Source organism: Fonsecaea pedrosoi (genome assembly GCF_000835455.1).
Source record: "Fonsecaea pedrosoi CBS 271.37 unplaced genomic scaffold supercont1.3, whole genome shotgun sequence".
In the NCBI taxonomy this organism is placed as follows: Eukaryota; Fungi; Ascomycota; class Eurotiomycetes; order Chaetothyriales; family Herpotrichiellaceae; genus Fonsecaea; species Fonsecaea pedrosoi.
In genome coordinates this window covers 2,710,055-2,728,383 of record NW_013550613.1, presented here as the reverse complement: position 1 = coordinate 2,728,383, position 18,329 = coordinate 2,710,055, and the positions used below count along the sequence as shown (strand labels likewise).

The window sequence follows — 18,329 nt, the reverse complement described above, 5'->3', positions numbered from 1 at the left end:
TCTAAAGGCAAGTTCTTACCTGCGTCGGTGCTCGCTAACCTGAACCGTCGCAGCGCACCCTTCCTCACACACCTCTCAGTCACAAGTATTCACGTGGACAAGTTCCTTTGTCGCAAGATGTCGTATCTCCCTAGAGAGGCCGTCAATCTCACTGGCGGCTGCTACTGCCAGGCCATCCGATACACTGTCAGAGTTCCAGCCTGGGACAACCGCCCTGCTGTTCCTGGTGCCCTCGAGACTCCCATCTCGTCAACCGAAAAGATCCAAACGAGACTTCCTTTGATTGACATCGACCATTGTGGTGATTGCCGACGTCAAGCTGGCTGTTTGGTTCAATGTTGGCTCATAATCCCCGTCGACTGGGTGGAATGGGACATGCAACTGAAAGAAACTGCGGGCAATGAGCAAATTCTTCGTTTGTCTACCCGCGACGCTGTTGGTCCTGCCAGTGAGACGGAAAGCTCTTCCTCGAATTATGTATCGCGCTTTTGCTGCACTGATAGCGCAACGAGGGCGTTCTGCTCACGTTGCGGTACAAACCTTACATACCTGAACCACGAATACCTTGATACGCCACAGGCATTTGTCGATATTACTGTCGGTAGCCTCGATCTGGAATTTGTCAAATTGGCAAAGCCAGACCGACATGGCTGGTGGGACTTTGGTGTTGACTGGATCAAGACTCTACTGAGAATGGGAGACGGCGGGTTTCTGATCAGACACCATACAGGTGATGTAACTCGAGCTGTGGAAGACTGAAAGTAGTGCAATAAATAAACGTTCTGGTGGTCCAGGGCGTGAAGACTACATATTTCAATCCTGACCAGGTTCAAACTCTCTTGAGTGTGCCGTATGTTGGTCATGATAGCCTTATACAATGCGAGATACTCGGAGGTGTCTGAGGTTCGGCATGTAAGAAAGGAATAATATAATTGTTAGCATCTCGTGAGGCACGACACATTGCCCGATTCGGACATTGACAGACCGAGAGACCGATCACGGCCCTGTCATTTGAAAATTGTCACCAGCTAAAGTATATTGAACTCCATTTACAAAGTGCTCCTACTTTCCCTCCGCAACGCCGACCTGCAACTCAAGCATCCAAAAGTGAAAGGGCCGCCTCCTGCCTCTCCAAGGCATCGGCACTTCCAGGAATGATCGAGCATGATGTGACCCTGCAAGCAGCTCCCCGAGGGGGAGAAACAGTCGTGAACACGCCATGGACTCGGTCCCTCATCGTAAATCCCTCCTCCTCCCTCCTCCGCATGTCGACCGAGCCATGATTTTCTGACGGCATGGCCATGATGAACAGGCGGGCGCCTTCGCCGGCCTCACGGTCGACTTCTCGCTATATCCTCTCGACACGATCAAGACGCGCCTCCAGTCGAACCTGACGACCAGCAAACATGCGTCCATCCTCCCACGCCATACCCTCCAGGGGACGTTGCGGAGCATGTACGCCGGGCTCCCGTCGGCGCTGCTCGGTTCGATGCCGTCGGCTGCGTCCTTCTTCGTCGTGTATGACGGCGTCAAGAGAGCACTGATTGATCCGACGACGCAGTCTTCTTCGCGGCAGGCCTCGACGCACATGCTGGCCTCGTCGCTCGGAGAGATCGCGGCCTGCGCGATCCGCGTGCCCACCGAGGTCGTCAAGCAACGGGCCCAGGCCGGGCTTTTTGGTGGCTCGGCCCTGCTCGCGCTGCAGGACATACTGGGGTTGAGAAAGACCGATGGCTACGCGACCATGGTCCGGGAGCTCTACAGAGGAGGCGGAGTGACTATCATGCGCGAGATACCCTTCACCATCACCCAGTTCAGCCTGTGGGAATACTTCAAGGCTTCATACTCGGACCGACAGCACAGACTCACCGGACGCCATGAAGGCTTGGTCACCGCGTCCGAGAGCGCAATCTTTGGCAGTGTCGCAGGAGGCATCGCCGCCGGGTTCACGACACCGCTCGACGTGCTGAAGACGCGCATCATGCTCGCTCGCAAGGAGGTAGGCAGTGCCTCTGCTCGTGCCGGCCCCCTCAAAGTACTGCAGCAGATATGGAGGGACGAGGGCGCGGCGGGTCTGTTTCGTGGCTTCGTGCCCCGTGTCGGCTGGATCAGTACGGGCGGCGCAATCTTTCTCGGCACATATCAATATGTCTCGAACCTGCTGGGTCCTGAAGACTCTTGATGGTTCTGACATGGTGCCGCCATCTGCGATCGACCGCACAATTTGGAGGCATCTGGACGGGTTCAATGTCGCGCCCGGAAATTAGAAAGGTTATTCATTCTATATTCAGTCCAGATCCGCCGTGTATACAAGTACTGCAACTTTTCCCTCTTCTTTTTTTCCTTTCTTTTTCTCTTGGTTTTTCTTCTCCTTGAGGACCTTCTTTCCCTACCTCTTCCCCCTTCTTCCCCCTCCCCCCCTCGGAGCAAAACTGTCAACAGCAGCATCCCAATGCACCGCACCCATTTTCATTGTTTGTAGAGATCTCTCCTCTTGTCAAATCCTGGTCTACAAATAATGCATGCATGCATGCAGGCCATCGCCATCTTCCTCACCCTCGCCTTCTCTCTAGTAGTGAACATATGTACCCAAGTCAGTTACCTGCTTGCTTGACTGTGTTTGGTATTTGTTCCTTGTGATGGTCTCCACTTGATTTTGACGCTCCGCTCTGCCATACCCTGCACAGCTACTCAAGGTACAAAAGGCTAGGAACTCCCTGCAGAAGCTCTACCGCACTACACCCGTAGTCTCCTCGCTCTCTACGTCCGTGGGTACCTGTGAAGGATGAGGCAACCTCAACTGCTTCCTGCCGTTGCTTTTATAGTACAGAACCACGTCGCCGCCCGTGCGCCACACGTGCACGCGGAGCGTGGCGAGGGTGGTGTTGGGGTGCACCAGTTGGTTCTGGCAGTAGAGTTCCAGGTACTCCTCGGGCTTCAGCTGAGATTCTGGGCTCTCTTCTGGTTCGACGGCGGCGTGAGGAGGTACATCCAAATGTTCGGTCTCGGTGGACTGCTCGCCTTCTGCTGCTGTCTCGCTAGGAGGAGCTTGTTGTTGGACTGGAGGAGCCTCAATTCTTTCCGCGATGTACGCCATGATCTTCTTCGCGCGGAGCATGCGATTCGCGTTGAGCCGAGCATTGCCATCGGGTGAAGCGATAGGTGGAAGCAAATTCTCATAGGGGTGCAGGACAAAAGAAACCTTGACGGTGTCCTTGTAAGGGATTTGGTTCTGTTTGCAACAAAGGGTCAGTGGCTCGATCCTGGGACAAGTGACACAAGAAAAGACGCGGAGAGACGAGGTAAAGAAACAAACACTATTACGATGGGAACTCACCCGGAGTAACAAGTCTCCCAACCACATCGGAGCAATCTTTTCAAGTGTGTCCACCTCCGCAGGATTTCCCAACTCACTGATCTCACCCCTATATTGGTCTGCTAATCCGCCACTTTCGGGGTTATCCTCCTGGATAATAATGGTGGTGTGCGGTGGCGGATGCAGCACCGGTGTTTCTGTTGGCGGCGGAGGAGTGATGCCTGGTGGCAGCGGTTGATCCGTTTTGGACTCGAGATGCTCATCATACTCTAGACGTATCTTCTGGACGACACCGAAAAAGTTGTCTTCTATGTTGACCTTCTCGACATCTTTCTCTGAAGACCTGACGGAGGCTGTGTCAGAAGACCTCTCCTCTGTCGATGCAACAGGCGCCTTCACTTCTGCAGACGAGCGGCTGGTCATCTTCTTGGGAAAGGACATGCCCATGCCGAACTTCTTGCCAAAGAGGCCCTTTTTCTTCTCCTCGGTAGGTGATGTGGGTGTCGAGACCAGACCGTGAGCGTTACTTTCTGTCGTTGCCGGGCCACCTCCAGGTGTTTTGGGAACCTTTTCGCTTTCCGAAGACGCCTCAGATTGACTATTTCCCGTAGCCGTAGTGGAAGAGAAATAGTCGACATTCTGGGATTCCGTCGCCGATGGCGTTGGTTGCACATGAGGGGTTTGCACTCGCGGGGTTTGCCCTAGAGATGACCGCGAAGGAGCCCCGTTGGGAGTGCGTGTGGGCTCTTCTTCTGCGGTGGGAGGAAGCGTAGCGGTCAATGGCGCAAAGCCTGGTGTAGCGGCGCCAATGGCCAACCCAGGAGTTGCGGGCACCATCGAGTGGCCATTCGATGCACGAGGCGTCACAACTGTCCCGGGCGACACCAAGGGCGTCGCGCCAACAGATTCTGGCAATTTGATGCTGGTTGGTGCACCAGGTCGAACCAGACCGGTAGGAGGAGGAGCACTGACAGAGCTTTGAAGTGTGCGCCTATAGGCTTCATCTCGAGCAACTTCTTCGTCAATGAGCTTCGAGAACAGGTTACGTAGTACCCATTTGCCGAGATTGACTGTTGAGGTTGATTGTCAGCGTCAGCTCATAGCTTTTTCGAGCCGGGATCGACCTACTTCTCTGATCCTCGCGAAAGGCAAGATCGCTGGGCAAGTCCAGCTCATCTGCGTATACTTCAGCATCAAAGCAGTAATTCTCCTCGAGCATAACTGTAATCTTTCCAGTCTTCGTATCCACGCCACACCAATTTGCAACACTTTCAGTTGTATTGACATCGGGGACAACTTCATCGAGATGACGACGGCCAAAGGACTTGATGGGAATGCACTAATTTACGTCAGTGTGCGAATATCACCTTCAGTGAAGGTGTCCCATACCTTGAGAAGATCCCACAATACTACCTCGCCCGCTGTATCCAATGTGAGTATCCTTTTCCTGTCGTTCAGCATCACATGTTTGATGAGTCCATTTTGACCCTCGATAGTCTCAGCAGGTTGGCCCCTGATAGGGACGACCAGACTCAAATCATCGGTGATCATGGCCTCCGAAGCCTTCCTCAAATTTGTCGCCGACACATTCGGGTGTCTTCCCAGGTGCTTCCTACCTGGATGAAGAGCTGTGTTTGACACGCGGAGAATGGCATTGTGAGGGATTCTCTTTTTCTGGTCGACTTCACCGTTTGTGGTGTCATTGGTGGTGCCGTTCGTAGTTGGTAGAGGCGAAGACGCCCGAGGCTCAGGGCTTAAGTGACTTCTCGCCTCTGGGCTCGCGGTCCTTTCTTCGCGAGGGGATGCAGGAGGTGTTTCAACCTCGAGCTCGGTATCGACATCGAGCCAGCGATTGACGCTTGAGCTCGAGGTTGCAGTCCAGACAGAGTCCCCGACAGGAAGCACCCGAGCAATACCATCGTGTTCTTGACACACAGCGACTGACACCCCATCATCAATTTCCATTGCACGTCGAGTATCAGTCTTGGCCACCAGACCTGACTTATCTCCCGAATAAAAGACAGCCAGATTAGGATCGTCCGAGTACATGCACCACACGCTGTCATTGTGCATGGTCAGGGTGTGAATGCATCGACCAGCCGCAATAGACCAGACCTTGATCGTCTGGTCGGAGGAGGCAGTAAGCAGTGTATCACCATCGTCGCTGATCAGGATGTCCCTGACGTTGTCTGTATGTCCAACAAGCTTAGTTATACCTTTGCCGGACTTGATATCCCACAGTCGAACGACACTCTCGGGCCCTCCGCTAGCAAGGAGAGAGCCTCTCGCGCGTAGGCAGTACACTGATCCCTTGACCACGTCCTCTACTTTTCCCAAGTTGATTTCAAGATTTTTGCCACCCCCATTTAAGTCCCAGAGACAAATCCTGTGGTCCAGGCCTCCGGAGGCAACCCAATTGGCAGTTCGATCAGGTGTTGCGAGGCATTTGATATAGTCACTATGGGAGCCGATGGTGTACGCTTGGGATGATTCGTGAGCGTGAGGCCTCCATAGTTTGACAGTGACATCGGATGAGGCAGAAACTAGTCCAAGGTTGTTCTTGACCAGGACAATATCATTGACCCAGTGGGTATGCGCCTGCACCTGCTTGCGGAATGACACAGTGCTTTTCTTGTGCTTTGCTGCGCCCGCCTCTTGTTGATTCACCCTCTGCGCCTCCAGGTCCAGATCCCATGCGCATATGACGCCATCTCTGCCGCCTGTGTATCTGTACCATGGTTCAGTATTCGTTCTCTGCGATCGGTATCAAGGGGGGGGCTGCGCACAGTATGGAACGGTCATCATCGAATGCTAACCCGTTCACCCCGAGTCTATGGCCACCCGGTGTACTAGCCAGAGGCAGTACTGCTCATCATTAGCCAAACGCACTGGAGAAGGGTGAGCAAAGACGACAAACCATAGCTGATCCTCTGGCGCTTCTTCTTGGCCATATGCAGGTGATATACAAAAGCCCCTCGATTCTCTGGCCCTTTGCGACAAACAAAATCGGCGTCTCTCAACTGGCCATTTCTGCAGGATCAAGTCAGAAGAACACTACCGTGGTCACAATTTCGCCTCCGACGTCCTTTACAGAGGTTGCAGAAGTCTGGGAGAGCTACATCGGCAGATCACGTAGCATTTAGCCTGCGGCCGTTGTGAAGTGCGGGCGATGGTGGACTGCGGATGGCACGCCAGTCAGAAGCTAGTCCTGCGAGTGCCTGTTCCAGAAGCTGGGGGCGGGACAAAGCCACAGAGCCACTCTTGGTCTTCGTGATATCAATTGATGGATTAATTAACTAATCAATACGGGCTTACATTGTCCCGAAGCAGTACTCGGTATCTTTACTTCTTTTCTTGCCCCATTGAACTCGTGACTGGCTTCAACATACCTCGAAGAGGTCTGATTTGTGGCTGAACGTTATAAACTGGTATCTACAAATAATATCGAGGCCCTTCGTAGATGAGATTTTCAAACACTCTGGTTCTCTCCAACGCGCATTCAACCCAAAGGCCCTTGGCCATCAAAAAAACAACGTAACCCATCAGCCGTCATGCTCCCAGGACATTTCAATCTTCCCAATGCGACACAATGCGATCCCGTCAAGTACTGCCGTGCGATATACTCGTATCATAGCATAGCCCTTGTTCCATCATCGGTCTCCAGTACTCCTGGCGGTTTTCCGATCCGCCAGCCTTGCCCATTACTTGGCTGGCGGCGGTCCGCCGGAGCCGGCTTCCAAAACGTGGGTGTGGCCTTCTGCATGATGAACAGTCCCATTTTCTTCTTGATAACAGACTCGTGCGTTCAACACCCAGTCGTCCTCGAGAACTTCTTCCATCGTCGCACGTTCGGCTGGGTCGATTTTAAGCATGCGGCCAATGATGTGACGGCTTTCCCGCGGAAGAATGCGGAGGAGCCGCCATGGGCCTTTGATCACTTCCTGTTTATCCCCACCGGACGTCGAAGGCCGCCCTTCATCGACGCTCTCCGAGTGGTGATGGTGATGATGCGACGAATTAGCACTGCCGTTGGCATTATCTTCGCTCGGGCTTAGATGCGAAGCCTTCCTAGGGTGTGAATCTGGGACGGGCGTGCCTGGTGTAGGCGGAGAAGCGAACAGTTTGTAAGAGTTGTCAACAAGCCGTGGCTGTTTCCATGGAAAGCGGCGAAGCGACATGCAGCAGAAAATAATCGCAAGAGACCAGATATCCGTTGCCGTTGGATCGTATTTCTTTTCTTCATACACCTCTGGAGCGAGATAAGGATCCGATCCAACAATACCTGCAAAATAATGTTAGCGCACCTCTTGATATCAAGGACCGGGTGGGTTGTCCACGAACCTGAAGCCAGTACAATTTCGTTCTCGAAAGGATATCTGAACACTGTGGCACTCCCAAAGTCAATCAACTTCATGATGCCGTGCTCGCTTACCACCACATTATCCAGCTTGAGATCGCGATGTGCCAGCCCCATGCTGTGCAGGTAGCTGACTCCGTTGACAATCTGAAGGAATGAACATGCAATCTCCTCTCTGCTCATCTTTCCTGTCATCACGATGGCAAAGAGATCGTACGGTGCATATTCCATCACCTCGTACCACCGGTGATTTTCTTGGATGATGTCCATCGTTTCGATAATGTTGCCATGGTGTAGAGTCGAGCCGATACAAAACTCTGCTGTGACCTTTTTGGAGTAGTCCTTCTCGCTTTCCCAGGAATGTTTCTCCCGGAATTGTTTGACAGCAAACGTGACTCCATCGCTGCTTCGCTTGAGCAATCTTACGGAACCGCCCGCTCCAGAGCCGAGGACCTTGCCAAATTTTCCATACTTGGCCTCAAGGCTGTGGTCATCCATGAATGGAACATTGGATGGTGGAGCTTGGTGGGGAGGTGTCCTTGTTCCCGACCTATGGCTGGACTTGCGCGAGGCTGGTACACTCGATGGTAAAGAGTCTTGCTGGTTATTGTGCTTCTTGTGGCCATGGCCGAGTCTGAAGAATCGTTTCAGTTCAGACATTGACCCATGTTTTCTCCCATCTAAGCCACTCTTCTCGCTACCACTGTCAGTGACGTGAGAATATGGATCTTTCTTGTTCGATCCAAATATCGATCCTCGCTTCTCAGCGAGATCTGTAGAACTTGATTGTCGTGGTATTCGCTCTGCCGCCGCCGCAATGGCCGGGGCCAGGGAGCCTCTTCCCAGGCTTCCGAAATGCCGCGGCTCAGGGGGTTTCTGTTGGGCTCCGAGTTGTGGGGAGGAAGGTCCAAGTTTGGGCGTTCCGACGGGACTCTGATCGGCTGGGGTAGCAGATTCGGATGGGCCTATTTCGAACTTGGCTATACGTCGCTCATGACCTTGTTCTGGCTTCGTTGGCGGCTGATCGGAGGTCCGAGGCGGGGAGACAGGATGAGAAGGTGATATCGACTGAGATAGTCTCTTGCTCTGGGAGTCTGGAGGTGGGGATGTTTGCGGAGTTATTGCGTTTTGGCCTTGCTGGCCACGGCCAGCTGCGATTGAGTCTTGCTTCCCGTCTTTTGAGCCATGTGGTGTCAAGGGAGGCGATTGAAAAGCAGAGGACATGGAGCCGTGTCCTTGTCTTACTGAACTACGAGGTGTACCCGGCGTCTCACTGTCTCTTGAAGGAACCTTGAAACCGTCTTGTCAGCTTTGATACAGTAAGATGAAAGATTCCGCGTACCCGTGAGGGAGGCATGGACACCGTTTCGTAGGCAAAATGTGCCAGGCGGCTCTCCTGCAACCGTGACTTTTGTAGAGACATGGCCAAATTCCTAATCTGTTCGTGTGCCTCGGGGCTGAGCTCTTCATTCTTTACCCCGCTAGCTTCTGAAGGACGCCTCGAATTGTCCAGAGCATCTATCTCTTCATGTTGCGAAGCAAATCGCACAGCCCCTTGCGTTGACTCTGGATTGTCTTTTTTCTGGGTGTTCTGTTGCGGTTCTTGCTGCGCTGTAGCATCTATGGTCGCCGAGTCAGCCACTTGTACCTAGATTCTGCTCTTTCAACATCTCTCCCGTACCTGCGTCTGCTTTAGAATCGTCGCCGGGTAAAAACATCGCGGACAATTTGGAGGTCATGGTTATCGGAAGATCGTGGGCCGCAATAGTGGTGATTACGGTAGAGATCGGAAGCGAGAGTGATCGACTACATTAACGAGTGGTGGTCCCTGATAGACTTTCCTGAGGACAGCAAGAACTGAGATATGGCTAGAAATGAAAGATCTGGCTCAAATGCAGGTTAGAATAGAGGTTAGAATCAGAGAACACTGTGTTGGGGTGGCTCGTCGGGAGGAACAAATGAGCTAATACGGGTAACGAAAAAGCATTGGCCGGGTCAGGACGAGAGATGGAACTCACATGCTTTTCAGTTACGTCGCCTGCGAGATTTTAATTTCTTGCCTCCGATTCATTCAACACAGTCGGAAGGACCGAGAAGAAGCGGATCTGGTGGAGCGACAGGTTCAACAGGTTTGACAGATGGGAAGGTAGGAAGTGAGACAGCAGGAGGCAGGATAGCTGGAAGCCGTCGTGGCCTGGTCTGGCATATGAAAGCGGTGTCCAAAGAACGTCAGGTACAGTAATAACAGCTGTATGCTCACTTAATAACCCAACAAGGTCTTTCGAGAGATGCGGGAGGGCAAGCGGGAGAAGTTTCAGCGACTCAGATGCAGCCACCACCACAATGACCACCACTAGCAACCTAGCGCAACGAGACAAAAAAGGTGGGATGTTCATAAATTGCCCCGCTACGCCGCTACCCAAGCCTATTGCGTCCCTTCTCAGCACATCATTAGTCCTTGCAGCGGGACAGACATTCTACCGGCTGGGTGTTTTCAGAGTTCCCCTGGTGGTCGATACTTGTGTGGTGCACACCTCCCTCCACGGCACCACCACTCGATGGGCCTAGGGAAGAGCAAGGACCCTTTTTCCATTCTGACATATGGGATAATGTCATTTAGGCTGACCAGAGATGCCAGATCGAGCTCATGAGCGCCGGGCTCGCGGGAATCCCAAACCTCAATGATGGCTATCGCAGATAGCCTTCTACCCACCTACTACCACTTCCACGCTATGACCACTCCACGCCTCAACGGACCATAGAGCGGAGCGCAGAAACGACCGACCGGCTTTGGGTTGTGTGACATCCGTTCATTTGCAGAACTGCTTCTTCCATTGCGACTAGGTATTATTATTGCTCGGGTTTTTTGCCTCCAGCTTTCTCATGCGAGGATTCCCTTCCGGCCCAGCCGGAGGAAATAATATGATGACAATGCTGCATATCATATCATACATCCACACCTTAGCTCTTCGCGACTGACGAGTCGTCCCCGTCTGCCTGAACGAGGCACAAGGTTCTTTCAGGCAAGACGTCATCTTCGTTCTCGTATTCTTTTTGCTTCCCGAAAAACGAGTTCAACTTTGTCAGGCCGAGGGACTTTTGATTTGACGATGCGCGTACAGTGACCGTTTTGCATTACATGAGCCACTGGGCCTAATTCTCTTACGCTTTGTGACCCTCCTAATCCACCGGAACCCATCGCACAAGATGACCCTCACCGAGGCAAGTTTGTCCTTGGAATTGACGCTGTCCCCACGGGGTCGCGTGGTTGTTGGATGCAAGATAGTCGAAAAGGAGATAGAGTAGTGTCCAATATCTGTCCCCGGGCTCCTGTCCATACCATCTCGGCTTTCTCTCGGCATAGCCGGAGGCAAATCCTTGTCTCCAAAAGAGATGAAATATGATCATCTTCATGCTGGACGTGCTGTTTGCTCCTGCGACTCCATGCATCTGAACGCGTTGTGGGTAAGGGCGCTCTGCCGCTGCCCATCTGAGGGTTCGGCCGATACCAAAGCAGTCGTCATCCTTGGTTCCATGGTAACTTTCTCCGCCAGTCGTCTAACCTCATACCCAAAGCTTGAGATTGTGTTGTACAAAAAGATATTGCTTTCCCAGACCCCAGTGAGTCCACAATCCTCTAGGTCCCTTTCAGTGGAGGTGCAGGATCTGCCAAATGTAGGTATCGAAGGGATTTGTGAGTATTTCATCGGTAGAATGCTCCGTCATGGGTCGGTGAGCAATGCGGGCTGAAATCACAGCCGCTCCGAGGTTTGATCTGGGTTGGCACGCTGGTATCTGTTCTGTGGTGGCTCGGGTTACGGCACAACTTTAACGCCAATCGACTTGCATTGCCACATGATACATTTGCAGAGACCTTCGAGACTTAATCCAGATAGCCGTGTCTCACTCTGTTTGATTTTTGCAATCTCGTATATGTGTTTGAGTGACACTGTCCCGACACTTTCGTGGCCTGGCCGTTGCGCCCCTTTGATTTTGCCCTTCACCTCTTTCACTCCAGCAGCTTGGAGGAGTAACCAAGATGTGTTGGGCGTGCGAATGTCGAAGCTGAAGGAGCGATCAGGACGGACTGTCACTCGAGCCGGAATGGGTACACCAGGGGTAATATGTGCGGTTCGGGCATTGAATTCCTTCTCCAGCATCAGCAAGACCATTTCTCGGCCACTCGGTCAAATATACGTACCTTGCAGAAGTCGATGCTCTTGACACCTTTGCTACCTAGCGCGGGGCCTACTGGAGGACTTGGACTGGCTTGACCAGCGCCCACAATCAATTTGACAATCTGGTCACGCGCAGGTACCTTCTTCGCCATGATGGAATTGCTATGTGCAGGTTCAATGTGAGGATTGGGTCGTGAACGCAGACGTCGACCGGTGGTAGAGGAGTCTAGCAATTTGAGTGCCAGGAACAACTATGCTCCAAATGGAGAGAAGGATAAATTAATAAGGAGCTTGAGATTGCGACGAGTCTTTTGGAAAATATTGAAGCTCCAGTCTCGATAGAGCAAACTCCGCGTAGCGCCAGCGGTAGGGAGCGCAGTTACTGGCGACTAAGCCCCGAAAGATCTAGCGCAGATTACTGACTGGCGTGCCGTCTGCATCCGCCCAGATGGCCACAAGGCACCTGGGCTTTAAGCCTGCAAAGGGGAAGCCTAGCCTTTAAATTTCTGTTAGTCAGTGGGCGGCTCTTTAAGTGCGACAACCATTTCCCCCCAAGGCACCCCTGGCACCCCATTCGCCTATAGTGACGTCGAGTTTCCCCTGGATGGCTGATGCATCAATTATTATCTAGACCTCCCCGTACATCCACAGGCTTACATTTTGCCTATTGTAACTGATAAACATCCCGTTGGTTTCCCTGCCATTCTCTTCAGACTCTGCAACACAGTACTACAGACAATATGAATTGGTTCAAGCAGCAGTTAGCCAATGTCGTGGGCACCGAGGAACCTGAATATGGGCCCTCCGCAGTCCAACCTGTGACCAAACAGGAAGTGCCCTATTCTATCCTGTCCAAGGATGATTTGCGGTGGAAGGCCATGGACCACACAAATGTCGAGACCGAGACGTTTTATTTCTATGCCGATGATGGGACGACCGCCCTGGCTCAAGTCATTTACAGCAATGTTGGGTAAGGATTGTGCAATCAGAAGGACAGGCCGCTGATGAGTACACCGCTGACCGTCAATTTGTAGTGGACTCCATACCACCGCGCAGTTCAACAGCAAAATCTTCGACTACGAAGGCCCAGGAAAACATCTCTGGTGCTCGGATCCGCTGAAAGACTACGGCTTCGACGAGCCGAAGACAAGCTTCTACGCCGATAATGTGGCTCTGGAAATGAATGAGGCGGGTGACACGTACACAATCAAATCTGCAAGAAATGACAACTGCATTGTCAACTTGACTGTTAAAAAAGCGGCACCGGGATTCCAAGTCGGTAAAGATGGCACAACCTACTTTGGCACTGATCACAAGAATCCGTGGGGCTCAATGCGACACGCTTTCTGGCTGCGGTGTACAGTGACCGGCACCATGCAGACGCCTACTAAGACGTACAATTTGGAGGGTAAAGGCACTTATATCTACGCACTTCAAGGAATGAAGCCACACCACTTGGCAAATAGGTGGAACTTTGCCAACATTCATACAAAGGACTATTCGGCCATTCTGATGGAATATACGACACCTGCCTCTTACGGAAAGACTACAGTTGGGGTTGGCGGTATCGCCAAAGATGGAGAATTGATCTTCGCTGGCGAATGTACCGCCGAACATCTCACGTCGATGCGAGAGACTCCCCACGACTGGCCCGAGCCAAGGACGATATTATGGAAATGGGACGGACAGAAGGATGGCAAAGCTGTTCATGGTGAAATCAGGGGCGATCTACCAGCCAAATCAGATCGGGTGGACGTCCTGGCACATTTGCCCGGCTTCGTCAAGTCTTTCATTGGTCATGCGACTGGCTTGAAGCCACACATCTTCCAGGTAACAAGACCCTGTGGCCTTTCCCGAACTTCTGTACAAATACTAATATGCCGAGCAGTATCTCTCAAATGATCAGCTCGAGCTGAAGATCAAGGTCGGCGACGAGCCCGAGATCTCGGAGCCTGGCAAAGTCTTCAGTGAGGCGACGTTTATCTCATAAAGACAAGAACCCGAATCAGGTTTTTTGTATTCATGACATTGCATGACTGGAATAGAAATTGGATGAGGGCAGGATAGGTAAAGCATGGTTTGAATATGGGAGATGCTTTGTCTTAAACCAGCTGTTTAATGTGTAATTCTTCGACACTCTCGTTCCATTCTTCACTGGTCTCTTTGTTCTTCACTCTGCCTTTGTCCCTCTCGCCTCACTTTCCGTTCTCCTTCTTTAAATTCACTTCACCTCTTCCAGTCGTTGATCTTTTTCAACACATCTCAATTCTGTTTCATCGGCTCATACCACTATCATCATCCACTCGAATCCTCACAACCATCTCCAGTTTCTACCTGCTGATTCCGCTCCCATACTGCCCTCCCTGCCCTTCGCTGTTTTCTCAACAGTCGCTCTCGCTTTCACAGGCACTCAAGAACTCATCATGCCAGCATCTCAACTCACCTTCCGGGGGAAGGGTTTACACGGACACACAGTTCCAAGACGGCACAAGAAAATAATCAAAGACAATATCAACTCGATCAGTAAGTTTTTCGCCCCGTCATTCCTCTAGAGTCTCATCGAATCTCTGCTCCTGTCTGTATCCAGGCTCGAAGATCAGAAAGATCGATTTGGCTGACTAGTCCTTTTTACTCTACCCAACTACCAGCCAGAGGAGATATCAGGTACTTGTCTAGCTCCGACCATCTCACTTCTGTGTCACCCATGCTAACTCGATGATGTTTGATCATACAGACGCCTCGCGCGTAGGGGAGGTATATACCGCATTCAACAAGACATCTACGATGCGACCCGCGAAGTCTTGCAGGCAAGATTGACTGAGGTGAGAGTTCCAAGTGTCCAGAGAAAAAAAGAATGGATGAAAGGAGAGGAAACAAAAGTTTGCTTGATATTCGACGTTTCTGTCTCTGCCACCGATCGTCGAGGTTTCGCTGACACAATGTCTGTCTGTGCCTTTGTTGTTTGAAAATGCAGGTAATCAAAAACCTCACTCTTGTTCTCGGTAACTCGAGTGATCCTAATCACGAGGACGGGCTTCTCGAGGGTGTCCATGGGAGGAGAAGACGGGTAGGTTGGCCACAATCTCGGCGATCCTGAGTTATATGTCGAAATCAGGTGTCAGGTACTGCTTAATTGATCAACTGACTAACTGACTTACTATCAATGGGGAAACATAGACTGTGACCACCAGAGATGTCATCTTTGTCCTTTATCGAGTGAGTTTGCTTCTTCCTCTCTCCCTTCCTTCCAGCCAGCAAGGCAGCGAGGTGAAAAGCTAATCAGACCCGGAAAATACAGATGGGTACCCCGATCTACGGATTCGACGCTCCCTATACGGGCGCCCAAGGAGGGTCGATTGTCCGCTAGAGGTAGCTTCCAACAATGCCTTGGTATCATGTCTGTCAAATGGGCGTGGAGAGTAAAGAGACCGTATGGGAGCTGTATATGTGAGAGAAAACATAAACTCGGTCGAATGGACTGGACTAGGAAACGATCGCGAACGGAGTATGATGTGGTATGAGAGTGCCTGCTGTCACCTGTACCAAATAAAGACAAAGATATCAAGAGTGGCATATCGTGTGGGACAGCGTTGAGAGATAGGGGCTACCTTCTTGCTGAAGGTTACTGTGCGCATGTGATGTGCAGTGCTATGGAGAAGATCTTGGACAGCACACCCGCTCAGAACAGAGAATTGCCGACGAACAGCAGTAATGGCATGAGATGCACTACAAGCAGATTACAGGACGCCAGAGGAGAATACCTGCCACTGGGCTGTCATTGAGGTCGCCAAACATGGTGAGGAAGATCCAATACAAATTGGGACAGTCTCATCCAGATCTGATGCTTTTTGAGGGGATGGCCACTCTTTCCACCCCGTGACTCTGATTCCACACTCACCGGTCCTTTCGACAAGGATGGAGAGGTCGAAATCTGTTCTCCCTCGTCAAAACTCACCATTAACACTTCAACAACAACTTGCCGGTCGTCTTCCGTCCCTCCAAGTCAATGTGCGCCTGCTTGGCCTCGCTGAGCGGATACACCTTGTGGATTTTGATCTTGAGTTTGCCTGACTTGATCAGATCCAGCACGCCGTTTGCGTAGAACTCGAGTTCCTGGCGCGTAACGATATAGTTCATCAGAGTGGAACGCATGATGGAGAGATTCTTCGCCGTTAGGCGAGCGATGTTGATGGGAGGAATGGCGCCCGATGCTGTTCTCGCAGAGTTAGAGACTGTGTTGCCAGTAAAGCAGACGGGAGTGTACAGAATGCAAGAAGTTTGGGGATCGTGAGGCTGGCTTACCGTTACCGTAGTACACAACTTTACTCTTTCTCTTTGCGACTTCCATGCTGCCTTCATAGGTGTCTTTGCCCACTCCGTCAAAGGTGCAGTCCACGCCCTCTCCATTCGTCAACTTCAACACTTGCTCGACCCAACTGGGTCCGCTTGTGGCCTTGTAATCAATCACATGCGTTGCACCATTCTCCTTTGCAAGAGCACACTTCTCGGGGCCCCCGGCCGTGCCAATCACGGTGCAGCCCATATCTCTCAGGATTTGGCAGAGGAGCAGCCCCATCCCTCCCGCAGCAGCGTGGACCAGGATTGTTTCGCCTTTCTTGACTGGATATGACTCTTTGACGAGCGAGAGAGCCGTCATGCCCATGAGGAAACCGCCGACCGCATCTTCATCCGATACACCTTGCGGAATTTTAATCGCTCGATCAGCCGGCACAGCCGTGTACTCGGCATAACCCCCTTGCTTTATCCAAACCACCCGATCACCCTCTTTGAATCCTAGTGAGTTGTCTCCTTGAATCTTTGCCACTGTTCCAGCTGCCTCTTGACCGGGAATCAGGGGATAGGATGCGGGGTACAAGCCAGAGCGGAAGTAGGTATCAATGTAGTTGACGCCGGCAAAGTTATTTTTCACCAGGATCTGGCCGTCCTCGAGCTTGGGTAGTGGTTGGGACTCAGTATATTCAAGAACATCAGGTCCGCCGATTTTGGAGAACGAGACCGCCTTCATTGTAGATGGGAGGGACGACATGTTGCGAGTTGTAACTGTGTTCAAGCTTAAGGGCGACGAGGGATATTGACGAAGGTTTAGGTGAGAAGTGAAATGGCCGAGACGAGTGGACGCTGTCGCTGTAGTGGTTATCTTGGTCAATGCAACTCGAGAGTGTAGAGACATGAAGCTTTTATGAGTTGGGCTTGGGCTAGCTTCGGAGCAAATGTAAATCTGTCAACGGCAATATCGCCTTCTCTGATACCGAGATAGAGGGGTTACTTTCGGGCTGTTTCCGTACGACTCGATGCCTCAGCAGATCAGATCGATACGTACCTATACGCTTATCCTCAACTTTGGCTGAAAACACGGCAATCCTCAAAATCGTCATCCCAAATTTCTAAGCATGAACCGCTCAACTCGACCTTCTCCCCGCAACTTGAGGGAGTTGGGGAGCCCCCAGCCGATATCGCACATTACCTATGTAGCACCGTAAGTAAACAATGATTTTGGTAACAGTTGAAAGTTCCGGTTGACTGGCTCTGGATGCCTTCTGTGCTTACGTTTCGCTGCTTGTATTTAAGAAGCAACGATCTTGTCCGGAATTGTGTCCCTAGATTGACCAAGCCATCCCTACTGACCGGTCGATAAGTACCTCGTACTACTTCGTCGTGTTCGTCCAAGCCAAGTTCTTAGGTACCATTTTACCCCGCGTGCCCCTCACGCCTGTGGTGGCCTGTGGTGGCCTGTGGTGGTGGATGGAATTGCTAGCAGCTTTGACTTGACTTACCGTGCCGGTTCGGACCGTAGGAGCTGCCAGTTCATCCTTGCTAGACTGCAGCTGAGACAAAGGTGCCCATAAGTTGTCCAGCGCCCCAACTCTTTGTAGGTTCCAAGGTGGACATGTTTGATCCCCTGGTTGGCATGTGAGCAAGTGAGTTCGGCCTCCTGCTGTGAAACATGTGTTGAGCAGAAATGGCTGAACGAAGGAGGTAAGTTCCGGGCACGAGGGAAGGGTTGAGGATTGCAGATTGCGCCCCCATTATATCATGCTTGGAGATAGAGCATGGCCAACCTAGCCATTGACCGGTCTTCCTTTAGCCGCTTTTCCGCAAACGACAACGTCGCACAAAAGTTCCAACTTCGCCTCGTCAAGTCAGCATGAGATAAGTGGCATATCCAGGCGGCATCTATACAGTAGACGATTTGCTGTAGTTCGTGAAACTGGACCACAAGGCGATATTCGAAGGAGCAAAAGTGGTGTGAAGGCTTGTGGCATACATTTGTATTGGCTGGACAAAACATCTGGCATGACTGTCGGGCCTTCTCTTCCCACTGTCCGCCCAAAGGTGTGAGCGAAGCTGAGTCATGCTGCACTGGTGAAATCAATCTTCCCAACAAGAAAGGATTCCGTGGCGTTATGTATGGGACAAAAGGCCTGCCATTGATAGATTGCCAACGAGGCTTGGGCAG

General features: G+C 51.8%; 7 protein-coding genes across 7 annotated transcripts; 3 read left to right on the top strand and 4 right to left on the bottom strand.

Moving 5' to 3' along the window:
• Positions 1–117: 117 nt before the first annotated feature.
• Z517_04907 (uncharacterized protein) lies at positions 118–2,182 on the top strand (the record flags this gene model as incomplete). Its single annotated transcript, XM_013430235.1, has 2 exons — positions 118–735; positions 1,313–2,182. 2 exons carry the CDS (start codon positions 118–120, stop codon positions 2,180–2,182), a joined length of 1,488 nt encoding a protein of 495 aa, XP_013285689.1.
• A 546-nt stretch (positions 2,183–2,728) lies between these two features.
• Positions 2,729–6,267, bottom strand: Z517_04906 (uncharacterized protein; the record flags this gene model as incomplete). The annotated part of the gene is made up of 6 exons (XM_013430234.1): positions 2,729–3,232; positions 3,338–4,386; positions 4,445–4,655; positions 4,706–6,044; positions 6,103–6,181; positions 6,234–6,267. The coding sequence occupies 6 exons, from the start codon at positions 6,265–6,267 to the stop codon at positions 2,729–2,731; spliced, it is 3,216 nt and encodes a 1,071-aa protein (XP_013285688.1).
• A 750-nt stretch (positions 6,268–7,017) lies between these two features.
• Z517_04905 (uncharacterized protein) lies at positions 7,018–9,412 on the bottom strand (the record flags this gene model as incomplete). The annotated part of the gene is made up of 4 exons (XM_013430233.1): positions 7,018–7,598; positions 7,658–8,963; positions 9,016–9,293; positions 9,355–9,412. The coding sequence occupies 4 exons, from the start codon at positions 9,410–9,412 to the stop codon at positions 7,018–7,020; spliced, it is 2,223 nt and encodes a 740-aa protein (XP_013285687.1).
• A 2,076-nt stretch (positions 9,413–11,488) lies between these two features.
• Z517_04904 (ribosomal protein L11) lies at positions 11,489–12,003 on the bottom strand (the record flags this gene model as incomplete). Its single annotated transcript, XM_013430232.1, has 2 exons — positions 11,489–11,821; positions 11,875–12,003. The coding sequence occupies 2 exons, from the start codon at positions 12,001–12,003 to the stop codon at positions 11,489–11,491; spliced, it is 462 nt and encodes a 153-aa protein (XP_013285686.1).
• Positions 12,004–12,591: 588 nt separating this feature from the next.
• On the top strand, positions 12,592–13,841 carry Z517_04903 (uncharacterized protein; the record flags this gene model as incomplete). Its single annotated transcript, XM_013430231.1, has 3 exons — positions 12,592–12,821; positions 12,886–13,681; positions 13,740–13,841. 3 exons carry the CDS (start codon positions 12,592–12,594, stop codon positions 13,839–13,841), a joined length of 1,128 nt encoding a protein of 375 aa, XP_013285685.1.
• A 978-nt stretch (positions 13,842–14,819) lies between these two features.
• Positions 14,820–15,218, top strand: Z517_04902 (uncharacterized protein; the record flags this gene model as incomplete). The annotated part of the gene is made up of 2 exons (XM_013430230.1): positions 14,820–14,918; positions 15,135–15,218. The coding sequence occupies 2 exons, from the start codon at positions 14,820–14,822 to the stop codon at positions 15,216–15,218; spliced, it is 183 nt and encodes a 60-aa protein (XP_013285684.1).
• A 590-nt stretch (positions 15,219–15,808) lies between these two features.
• Positions 15,809–16,898, bottom strand: Z517_04901 (uncharacterized protein; the record flags this gene model as incomplete). Its single annotated transcript, XM_013430229.1, has 2 exons — positions 15,809–16,062; positions 16,154–16,898. The coding sequence occupies 2 exons, from the start codon at positions 16,896–16,898 to the stop codon at positions 15,809–15,811; spliced, it is 999 nt and encodes a 332-aa protein (XP_013285683.1).
• Positions 16,899–18,329: the final 1,431 nt, after the last annotated feature.